General features: G+C 40.8%; 1 protein-coding gene across 1 annotated transcript in view; it reads left to right on the top strand.

Annotated features, from left to right (window-relative positions):
- camk2a (calcium/calmodulin-dependent protein kinase II alpha) overlaps positions 1 to 12,143 on the top strand; it is a 34,529-nt gene extending 22,386 nt beyond the window's left edge. Inside the window, exons 13-18 of the mRNA XM_038708425.1 lie at positions 1,035 to 1,075; positions 1,239 to 1,287; positions 2,239 to 2,314; positions 4,098 to 4,192; positions 4,307 to 4,535; positions 5,271 to 12,143. Of these exons, the coding sequence (XP_038564353.1) occupies positions 1,035 to 1,075; positions 1,239 to 1,287; positions 2,239 to 2,314; positions 4,098 to 4,192; positions 4,307 to 4,535; positions 5,271 to 5,274 (494 nt within the window). The 3' untranslated portion in view covers positions 5,275 to 12,143. The remainder of the gene's footprint in view (positions 1 to 1,034; positions 1,076 to 1,238; positions 1,288 to 2,238; positions 2,315 to 4,097; positions 4,193 to 4,306; positions 4,536 to 5,270) is intronic.
- The last annotated feature ends 250 nt before the right edge of the window (positions 12,144 to 12,393 follow it).

The following is a 12,393-nucleotide window of genomic DNA, read 5'->3' as shown; positions in this document are numbered from 1 at the left end:
CCAAACCTCAAAATTATTAAAAAAAAAACACACACACACATTCAAATAATTAAAAGGAAAAGCAGCAAATCTTCACATGAAATGTTTTTACATGAAAATGACTTGAAAGATTATAAAACTGTTGCCAATTTAGTTTTTCTGTCAATGAATGTACCAGCTGTACAAACTGTTGGAGTTTAATTTATAACCAAACATCTTTTCTAAACTCTTCATGTCTTAAAATCTGACTTTAGAAAAAGTAACTGAAGCTGTCAGATAAAAGTATCTGCCTCTGAGCTGGAGCAGAAGGAGAAAATACTCAAGTAAAGTACAAGTACCTCTAATAAGTACACAACTTGTGTAACTGCTCCTGTTGTGGCACATAGTGCAGGTCACCGTGAGGTAAAGTGTTTGTGTGCAGCTATTGAGTTTCTGACCCACCCAGGATACCACAGATCTATAGTTAGCATGGAAACCACCCTGAGAGGCAGGCAGCTGTGAGCCAATCATTAATAACCTCTGTGATCCCTGACGAAGACGCTCGTCCTCCGTCACCGTGACAGAGATGAAAACATCACAGCGGCACTTTATAAAACAAATCTGAAGTGTGGCATCAGGGCGGAGGAGGAGGAGGAGCCGCTCACAGGAATGTGTTTCTGCTCTCCAGCTATCTGAAGCTCAAACTAAATTTGGCCTCAGGGTCACGTGACCGACCTCCACCCGTCTGCTGCCCGCCGCTCCTCTCAGGCAGCAGAGGGTCCGACAGGAAGCGGCGCCGCATTATTGGAGCGTTTCTCTTGTTTTTGACCAAAAACACGTGACTTTAGAAGAGACTTTCCTCTTTTATCGGACCTCCTCTCACCTGCTCACTCTTTCTACTCTTTGTTCTGTCATTCTCTGAGTTTGTTTTAAACTTTCTTTGGTTTCAGTTTTTCTGTCCTTTATTTTGAAGTGCTTCCTGTCGGCGGCGATGCCGTCGCTCCTCTTCTCTGCGTTTGTTCCTTTCTTTCTGACTCTGCTGCTTCTTTTTCTCTTCATCCTCATCCCTCGTTCAGGAGGAAAGAGCGGGAGCAACAAGAAGACCGACGGAGTCAAGGTAACGCTCTGCTTCTTCCTTCCTTCCCTCCTTGTTTCCTTTCCTTCAGGGAGTCATTCTGACCACCATGTTGGTGGCCTTCTTCTTCTGCTTCTTCTAATTATTACTGTTTATATTATGGATTTGATCTTTATCATTGCTGATGTTGTGACTGATCTCGTAGGAATCCTCTGAGAGCACAAACACCACCATAGAGGATGAAGACACCAGAGGTAAACACACACACTAACTGTGCATTCAGACCGAACGAGAATTTGATCCTTTCATCGTCTCGCTGAATGTTCACACACAATGAGATGATGCTAATAAACCCAACCCATCAATCCAAATTCAGCATGTAGCTGTGATTTAGATTGATATTCAAACTGAAATAACGACAACATGATGCTGATTTGTTAAATATGAGTCAGGTCTGTCAGCAGGACAAAAACTGTTAAAATGTTTGTTTTCTGAATGGAGTTCGGCTCGATCAGGGCTATGCTACGCTAACTTGTTCAGAGTAAAAGTACAACGACAGCTGGAATAAAGTAACAGACACACATTTTCTGAACCCACCAGGTAGTTGAGCTTCCTCTCTTACTTTTCTCCAAGTAATGTCCAGTTTTGTCTGGTTTTTATATAAATATGATGTAGTGGTATCACAGAGCTCTGGGTGTCAACCGATGCTCACAACAACAGTGGAGGTCAGAAGCACACGCCGGCTCGCTGCTGAGAAGCTCCAGTAAAGATAAATTAATGTTTTAATCCCAAAAAGTTAATTTGATAGTTAACTCTGAGCTCCTCCCGTCAGGTAACGGCTCTGTTAGCAGAGCAGAATCAGACTGTGGGGGTTTATTATCCAAAGTTTCGGCACCGCCGGGCTCTCTCCTCCAGAGCTCCTGTAGCTCAGCAGCTGTGTGACAGCGAGCAGAGACTCTGTCGCTCCGGCTCTCTCCAAACACTCTGAAGCCGTCGGTGATGTCCAGACAATCTGAACACTGCCACACAGCGTCACCCGACTGTCGCAGAAGTTGAAAAATTCTACTCAGGGTTGCAGGAAATCACTTCCTTGCAGTGACTTTACATGTAATGATGCTGCGCCCAGCGCTCGCTTCACGTTTGATCTGAATGCACAGGAGGACACTTTCAAATACAACAATAACCTGTGTGTCTGTCTGTGTCAGTGAGGAAGCAGGACATCATTAAAGTCACAGAGCAGCTCATCGAGGCGATCAGCAACGGAGACTTTGAGAGCTACACGTATGTAACAAACACTCACACTTACTACCTTTGTGAGGACATGATAAAGAGGTCGTATTCTGCTTTTTGGCTTTTCCCCTCTCCTTTATTGTGTAAATATAAATCTTTTCTGTGCATGCAACAGGTTTTCAAAGTGAAAAAGCCCAAAGGGAGTTCCCGTTTCCCACAGAAAGCTCTGCTCCTGAACTGAACACAGCTGGATTGTAGTCCAGCCTTTACTGCTGTAACCTCTCTGCGTCACTCTGTATCACGTAGCATGATGCTGCCTAGCGGCTAGTGTGGAGAAACACACTGAGCTGCAGCGCACAGTGACCCCCCCTCACCACCACTCTCCCTACCCAACGTTCGGGCCAAGCGGGAAGCTTCCGGTCTACAATATGAAGTGAATGAGTCCCTGAAACCTGCAAGCTATTGAACATCCAGCAGGGGGCGACTCTTCTGGTTGCAAAAAGAAGTCCAGCTCCATTAGAAATAATGGGAAAATGTTTCTACTCAGCTGAATCATTACCCCAGTAAACATTTTCCTGATGAGTTTATGGTCTCAGTCGCTAGTTTCAAATCTTCTTCAACACAAAATGATGAGTATGTTTCAGGGCGGGGTTATCTATGATTGACAAGTCGTTACCATAGCGACCTGTCAATTGGGCTATAGTGACTCGTACCCTCGGCGCTGTGTAAATTTAACCAGCACCGTTGAAAAAGCTTATTAGGAGTTGGCTGTTCACTTTCTCTGGCGAGTACATTTAGTTTTAAGACTGTTGTTCTCTAGACAAAGTTATCAGCCCACTTAACGTGAGTTACAGTGGCACCTAGCTAAGCAAGCTAGCTAGCTCTGCACACGGCCGTTAGCTCACCGTATCGTCACTTTTGGGCACTTATTGGTTGCAAAAACTCGACATGGCGGTGACCTATCAGCCAAACTCGAGGCTTCAAAACGGCAGTCCACAAACCAATGGGTGACATCACGATGACTACGTCCATTTCCTATATACAGTCTATGGTTAGAGCCCCGCCAGGCAGTCGGGACATGAAGCTGTTACTGTGGTGTGGAGACAGAGCTCAGTTAGTTAGTTATTACCAACTGAAGCGGCCTTGCCCTACTCTGCTTCTGATTGGCTAGCACTGACTTACCCATCAAAGATCTTATAGAAGTGAGATGCTTCACTCTCTAACTAAAAGTTACAAGTTAAAAGTGTTCAACACAACGGGAGAAAAGAGGAGCTGCTGGAATTACTGGAATATATGGTGTTGAAATGAAACCATGTAAAACTGTTCTGGTACAACCTCTAAATAAAATAATGAACCTAAACATGAGCAGAATACAACCTCTTTAACCATCTACATGTCTTACCTTAACCCTACACCTAACATAACTGTAACCTGAACCCTCAAACAGCCCTCTATATTGCTGGGGTCCAGCAGTTTGGTGCCCATAAAGCAGTCGAACCCCAGTAGTGAGTGTATAGTTAAGTTAAGGGACCCCACAAAGTCAGTTAGACAAGACTACACACACATACACACACACACAGAGCAGTGTTTTCATTGCTTCAGAGGACATCACACTGGCTAACAGCTGTTTCCTAAAGTAAGGCTCCACTCTTAGATTTAGTGACCTGCGTTTTGTCCCCATAAGGAAGGTGAGTCCCCACATTGCTGTAAACAGATTAATGTCCCCACAACATGAGTTAGACCTATCCACACACACACACACACAAACTCTACATCTCTTTATCATCTCCTCCACTATTAGACTCTTATTGTGAAAGTCTCACTGTCCCATCAGTAAAATGTGCGACCCGGCGGTGACGGCGTTCGAGCCCGAGGCATTGGGGAATCTGGTAGAAGGCCTCGACTTCCACCGCTTTTATTTTGAAAACTGTGAGTTGAACTAAACTTCCTGCCTGATTGAGGAAAACCTTGTTAAACACTGTCCACCTGTTTCCAGTCCTGTCCTCCCTACCGGTCCAGGTAACGGTCTCTGTCTCTCCTCAGTGTGGTCTAAGAACAGTAAACCGGTCCACACCACCATCCTGAACCCCCACATCCACCTGGTCGGGGACGAGGCCGCCTGCATCGCGTACATCAGAGTGACGCAGTACATCGACACCAACGGGACGCCTCGCACCGCCCAATCAGAGGAGACCAGGGTGTGGCACCGCCGTGATGGAAAGTGGCAGATTGTCCACTTCCACCGCTCAGGCTCCGCCTCCACGCTCAATAAGTAAGTTTCTTTTTTAATCTTAGGAAGTTCTTTTATTTGTTCACTGCCATTTCTCTTTGCATGAAAATGAGCTTTAAAATACTTTGTATTATTAAGCAAAGTGTTCTGATCTGCACGTTGATCTAATAGCAAATGCAAGATCTATAAATTAAAACGTCAATTAAAACAACCTAGAACACTGGAAAAATTAAATTTATTACCTGTCCCCACTCCCTAAAACTACACCGTGAAATATGATTTACATCCTTCAGAAATCTTCCAAAGAAGTTCAAAATATTTTAGTTAAAATACACATTTTAGTTGTGTCCCCAGGTTTTCAGTCGGTTTCACTTTCCACCAAAAACATTTATAAACTTGAAGTTTCTGTCTCTTAAAAACATTTTTTTTTAAATACATGTGTAAATTATGTAAAAAAAAATTGGAACCTAAAACAACAATTTCTCTGAAATAAACACTTTCTTGAGGTAAAATCAAAGGAATTGGTTGACATGCTTTTAAACATGCTGTGAAAATGAATTTTAATAACAGTACTGAGAAAAATGCATCTTCCTCTTAGAGTGCTTCTAAAACTTTAAATAAAGTTGCCTGAGAGTGACATATAAAGATTTTAAATTGTTGAATGTGAGTGTTTTTAGATTCAGTTTTAAAAAGAACATAAGAATAAAGTTTTAAACGCCCCCCTGCGGTGGGACGACCCTTGTTTCGTAACGTTTCTCGTCTTTTTTCTCCATCCAGTTAACTTCCGGAGTGGGCGGGTCTTTGATGGGGGCAACCGTCGCCTTGACAACTGATTGATTGACAGCAGGCCCGGCGTCTGACACCAGGCATTCAGGATTTAGTTTGGGAAAAACAAGATGGCGGAGGAGGAGGAGGGCGGGGCCAGAAAGCAGTGAACTGCATAACCAACCAATCAGCTTCCTCCTCTCAGCTCGTCTGGACTTTGCTTCGGCCACGTCCCCCTTGTGATTAGCCAATCAGCTGCACAGCACAGATTATAATAAAGTGTGGAAACCTCTTATCTCCTTCAGGATGATTGACAGTGCCGACACCTTCCTTACAGCTGTGAAGCAACAAGCTGTTATATATTTAATTAGTTTATAATTAGTTCTTATTTTCCCCTGAAATCAATTAACAGATGCACGACTCTCCCATCATTTAATGCATCGTTTATGAATTTAACTGTAATTATAACGCATGGTGGTTTAAATATTTTCACCTGCAATTAATGCGATTTAATTTAATTCTTACCCAGTTTTCAGATATTGAACAAACATTATTGGATCCATTAATTAATTAATTACTTGAAGATGTTAAGGAGGTTTTAGATATCCCAAAATAATAGATGTTCTTTTAATGTGGACTTTTTCAATTAAGGTGTAAAATTCAGCCGTTCAGACAAATTTAATTCATGGACAGATTAATGGATTATAAAATATTAAGAGGAAACAACCATTGAAAACACTTTAATATATTACAATCTATTAATTAATAACTCATTAAAACACCCAGCTGCCTCCATAAATGGGTTTCTGCATGGATTAAGAGGTTTAGAGAGAGAGTTTAAACAAATAAACTTGAACATGAAGACGAACAGATTCAGCTGTGAACGAGATGTCTGTGATTTTATATTTCTTTAATGTTTATATTTAAACAAACGGACGAGGAGATACAAGGTTTCCACCTTATTTTATACAGAGGCCAAGAGTCGCCATGTTAACTAGTTATTATTAGACCCATTATCTCCTGATCACAACCTGATCACCCCCACCCTCCACCCCCCGACACACACATTGTTACTTCATTCAGTTAATCTGAGTCACAATAAAAACCAAAAAACACAAATAATAAATAATAATAAACAAGCTCTGAAAGAATCGTTTATATATTTATATAATTATTTAAATTTAAATGTCTTTATATCTTTAGACTAAACTAAATACCTGTAACTCTGTTTCAGCCTCAGGGTCTGAATCATTTCAGCTTAATTATCATTAATTAATTATCTAAAATCATCAGAAACCATATGATTCAGGATCACAGTGAAGCTGTGGTGTTGAGATGTTTGGGCCTAAAGGTGATCAGGAACTAAAACTGCTCTCAGCTTCTGTAACGACGTCATAAATCAAAAGTAATAATCAATAATTAACATTATATAACAGCAGTTCAGGAAAAACACGACCACGATGAGGTTTGGATGTTGGACTCATCTCTCTGCTTCCATCGGGCTCGGAGAGCTCCACAAGCTTCCACCGCTCTCCGACCTGCGATCTTCCATGAACAGCCACACCTCCACCCCCCCATGCCAACCCACCTCACCAGGTGTCCTAACGAAGAGGACCTTAACGAGGTACCTTAACGAGCTGTCTGTCTGCTGCCTGCGCTCCACTCCGCTTCATCAGAGGAAGAAACTAGTTTACAAAATGTTTTAGAGGCAGTCGATCTCCTGGGAGAGGAAGAAGGATGTAGGGAAGGAAGGAAGGAAGGAAGGGACAAATTGTGTTCCCTGATTTTGTTTTAGCACCTAAATCCAACAAAAAATTCATATTAAAGTTTAAAACCTTTAAAGTTATTGATACTAATACTTATTGATACTTACACCTGGTGTCGGGCGCTAAAGTAAAGTCAAAGCATGTCCCTTTAAGTGACTTGTTTGTAAATCAGGTTATTGATGCCCGTGGGGATGCAGAATGGCGCTGCGCTGAACAAAATGACCATTGATTGTTTTCAGAGTAAAAAACTGTACAAAGCAAAAAAAAAAAGAAATGACAGCCAATCAGAATCACCGACACAGTCACCTGTCATCTGTTGCCGGGACCAAAGTCCAACAACCAAAATAAACTCATCTGTACGGAGGCCTAGGAGAGACAAAATAACAAGTCAAAAGTTAAAATGGATATATAGACTAATGAGATGTAATAATAGAAGAAAAAAGTATGTTTGTTTGACAGATAAATGTGAAAAAAACTGATTATATTATATATTTTATAAATGCTTTGAAAATCATTCTAAAAAATTATTGTCAATAACTAACAGTGTCCAACAGTAACTAGTAAACTTTTCCAGTATTATTAAATTTAACTATAAGCTTAAAAACAAACTGAAAATAGCTTAAATGTTCATTGAAAAGCCTCGTTTATATGATGTTTTTGCCATCATCTGCTAAAAGCTAAAGGGCGGAAGATTTCAGTTAAAAGAAACTACTTTTAAGAAGGCAGACGTTACGAGGGTGACGTGTAAGGGTGAGTAAATAAATAAAAACTGCTCTTAGTGCTTTTTGTCTCTTCTGAGCCTCCGTACAACAGGACAATCTGACTTCCCGTTGTGATGGTCTGTTGGCGGTGTGAAATCTCTGTTGTTGTTTTTTTAGGAGCCTTAATAATTTTCAACATTTTAATTAAAAACTAGAACTGCGTCTTGGATCGTGAAGTGAAATATTAACTCGCCGGCTCAGAGTCGCTGCGTTCAACTGTTCTGTTGGTGAATTATTTTCCAGGAGATATGAGGTTTTTGTGGTAGCGTTCTAAAAACGTTAGATTTTTGAGTGGAGTTCTGCACAGAGAGTTTGTATTTCTTCCTCTTCAGTGATGGTGTTTACTTTCTGTACAGATGATGTGATTTTCTGCATGCAGGACTTTTTTGTGTTTTGTGTTTCGGCTTCGGTCTCTCCTGTGTTTTGGCGTTCGCGGCTGCCATGTTTTCCAGCTCTCCGGTGACTTACTTCAGACTTGTTAGCTTTGTTAGCATTCCTCGCTGGGAGCAATGGTATCTGCTAGCCGCGAGCTAACAAAACGCCACTTTGATATTCTGCGACTTTTGACCCGTTGTGTTTTGTCTCGGAGGCTTTAAGCTGCTTTTTACCGTCGGAGAATGTAGAACTTTGTACATCAGATTCTTACTATGATGATGATATTACTATTCTCAATATATCGCGTTTGTATATTTAAAAGCTTTTTAATGTTTGAATCAGACTTTCAGTGCTAGCGTTGTGTGAATCACCCTGTAGAGAACCCATTGTGTATTATTAGCTTTTTATTTTTGTTAGTATGATATGCATTATAGCGTGACACAAGTTCCCTCTGCAACCGCTGAATGTGTTCGCCAACAGCGCCGCTGCCCTTATTTTACTTTAAATCTCGGTGCCATTTGGAGTCCTGGCTCAGGTAACTCGTTCTCCCAAGTCGTCACAAGTGGATACTTGGTCAAGACACCTAGGTGTCAGTTTTTAACACACTGGGCGCCCCTTTAGTGTCGTTCTTCAACGCTACAAGCATCATGTCAGGTCAAAGTCAGGTTAAGTTTCACCAAGGAGGCTGATTTTCGTTTAGCCAACGTGTGACTTAACATCATCACTCACGTAAATAAGTTAAGTTACGTAACTTAACCTAACATACTTATTTTAACCCAAACCACCAGCTTTTCCTGAACCTCACCAAACTGCAACAAGTCCTCCAACCTAAACGACAAAATAGTTTGTTGATCCATGCCTCCACAGAGCAACACATATGAGTGTTTCCCGTCAGGTGAAAGGTTAACTACTTTACGTCACGTGACATTAAACACTTGGTTAACGCTGTGAAACGGCCGTAGTTTGTTTTGGTTTAGGCATCAAAACTACTTGGTTGGGTTTAGGAAAACGTAGAGGAGCGGGTTAAAGAAAGTAAATTACAAAGGTCAGTAACACTATTTAACTTCAAACTAAAAATAACTCAAACGTCCAGAGTTTGACCCACCCATCACCGACTTCCTCCTTTGCTACTGTTATACAGCCACTGTATAACCATGATATGCGTGAACATGGGTCGTAACAACGTGTTGCACAAATGACCTGTTTTGTTGTTTTTCTGGTGAGGACTCCCAAACTGCGAGCGTTTCACAACCTTAACCACGTGTTTTATTTTGAAATTCTAACCAGACAAAGAAGAGTTATTATTGCTAACTTGATTGCGGAGCCCTGCGTGTCCAGAAATGACACTGAAGGAGCACCCAGTGCGTTAAATCAAGCGCCCACAAGTGCTTGGCTTGGGCGTGAGAACGAGTTGACTCAGGAAATAATCAAAGAACTCGGGAGGCTGACCATTGGATGTTTTCTTCAGACCTTTGACCATCAAGACCTGATACCAGGATAGAAAAGGGCGGAGCCTCTTTGATTAGGTCATCATTGAAACCAGATAAAACTTGACTTGGACACAGGAAGTGATGTCATCAAGGACATTTAGATCTTCACAGCAGAAAATCATTATGAATGAATCATTAGATATAATTATAAGTTATGAAACATATAATTTATTCTGCACAGACGTTAAACACCGACGCAAAGATGTGAGCCCACGTATGAAAGTTCTGACAAGCTGCCAACCAAACAATTTCCTGCATAATTAAGAAAAGAATGTCTTATAAAACAGCTCTTTGGCCTTGTGGTTGCTCAACAGGCGGCAAATATCTGAGCCAGATCCAAAATGAAGCTGATGAAACCAAACCCACATTAAAGATTCAGAGCCCTCAGCGAAAACAGGAGATACGGAGATTTTAAATTCCTTCTTAAAGTATCTTGTTGGGTTTTGGTTTAGTTTTCGGACTTTATTGGGATTCAAGCGTGTAAATTTATGGTGGGCTCTAAATATTGGTCTGATTCACAATGAGTTTCAGCCTCTTCAGTAAATATTGACCCCTAAAAGAGAGCGTGACCACAGCCAGGACTCCAAATGGCACCTGCAGAGTGAATGGCTGTTTTCTACCGTAGACTAGTCTGTGTTTTCTAAACCTCCTCTTTGACCTTTTAAGACACTTGAAAGTTTTACTTGTTGGTGGTTGAAGTCTTTGAGCAGCGGTGGGACGCTCAGACGCTCCCTGCTAATATCTGAGATGTCATTTTTTAAAAACTATTTAGGTGTTTATGCTTGAAACTGAAGAATCTTACAGCAGCCTTCATGTTATTCCTACGAACAGATGCTCTGACGTGTTTCCTGTTTTAACCAGATGTTCAGTGGGTTTGGCTGCTCCGTATTTACCTTCATGACTCCAAAGCAGCAACTTCCAACCTTTAAAATTATTTATTCAGTCTGATCCTGTCGTTATTGGCTCAGACGGACCGTTTGAATGTTTCCTGGTGATTTCACGAATCATTTTTCATTCGCTGCTGAATGTTGGAAGTTTCTGTGTTGAAGCTTCACCTGCAGCACTGAGAGGACGATCACTTCCACGGGAAGCTTTTCTTATCGACGTGGCGGGAAACAGCAGCAGGAGGAGGAGGAGGAGCTTCTGACTGTTGCTTTGTTAGCAAACCTTAGACAACAGGTTTTCAACAAACTAACGTGCTTATCTGTGGCTGAAAGCATTGGCGTGCTAATGATGCTGACAAGCTAACAAAGTTTACGTGACTCATGACGTAAAACACAACGTAAAGATGCATGAGGCCACGTATGAAAGTTTTTGACAAGCTGCCAACCAAACTCTGTACAATTTACTGCATATTTAAGAAAAGGACGTCTTATAAAACAGCCCTTTGGACGTGTGGTCGCTCAGCAGGCGGCAAAAATATCTGAACCAGATCCAAAATGAAGCTGAAAAAAACAAACTTACATCTTACAAGACAAACTTAATCTCACAAGATCCAGAACTCATAACACAGAATAGAAATAGCTTTGTTATGCTAACATTAGCTCATGAGCTAACAGTTTTTTGCTGATTCATTATGTTATAATTGTTCTGCTTCAATTTATTTCCTCCTATGTGCAGTTTTACATGAAGTCACTGCAGTAATGTCAGTTCATGTGAACCACCAACCAAACTACTATTTAAAAAACACCAGTATTTTAAATCATTATTATTTTATTGATCAATATAACTGTGTGGTTACGTCTTTTATACAGTCTATGAGTTATATTTAGTGTAAATGTCATCACCTACAATCCGATCCAGATGTTGTTTCAACTTCCTCTCTACACTGTTTCTCATTTTGATGGAGAATCAAAACAATCCTTTATATTAATTTGAAAATAAATTGTTACTAAAAACAATCCAAGTTTAAGATATTTAGTCTAAAAAGATCAGAATCTGCTTTGATATGTTTTTAATTATAGAACACACAATTTTGGGGCTATAAACTGACCTTCCTACAGTCGGTCTGAATGTGGTGTGTTTGGTTCCTGTCGGTTTTTAAAGGACTTTAAACTAAAGGTTTTGCATCAGTCGGACGCTCCTCTGCTCTGCAGGTTTATTGATATTTGGTTTCTGGATTTTCCTTCTGAAACAAATGATAAAGAAATAATCAATACATAAACCATTCATCAATCAACAAGGGTTCACATTTTAACCTGTCTGGAAAATAAAATCCTAAGGTCAAACTGACTCCTCGCTGTTTCCTGTGCGCGATCTTGACGCTCTTCAAAATCAATAATCAGTGATCAATAATCAGCTCCTTCTTTCTACTATGATGGATATTGTTGTGTACTGTGTTAACTGGGATGCTGCATGCTCAGTGTGTTACAGTGTGTGAGAGAGAGCGTGTGTTTTTAATCTCTTTTCTTTTGTAGTTTTTTGGAGTATTTCTTCTTCTTCTGCATCGTGTTCAAAGTGTTTCTGTAAATAAACAGAGGTGGTCAAACGCTGCCGTCTGATTGGTCTCTTTTCACCGACATCAAGTCTGTTTTTTCACACCCGGTAAACTTTATTTATATCAGTCAGTAAAAACAAAACCGGTTTTAGAAAAAATGCTTCAACATAACAAGTACTGGGAGGTAGAACTGGGTAGTGGTGGACGAGAAAAATACTTTCTCCTTCTGCTGCGTCTCAGAGGGAGATCTCATACTTTTTACTTCTCTACATTTATTTGACAGCTTCAGTTACTTTACAAAGTCAG

The sequence above is a fragment of the Micropterus salmoides genome, unplaced genomic scaffold (genome assembly GCF_014851395.1).
Source record: "Micropterus salmoides isolate LMB-PRFRI ecotype aquatic unplaced genomic scaffold, ASM1485139v1 Ms_hic_scaffold_9, whole genome shotgun sequence".
Taxonomy (NCBI): Eukaryota; Metazoa; Chordata; class Actinopteri; order Centrarchiformes; family Centrarchidae; genus Micropterus; species Micropterus salmoides.
This window is presented reverse-complemented; position numbering and strand designations above follow the sequence as displayed.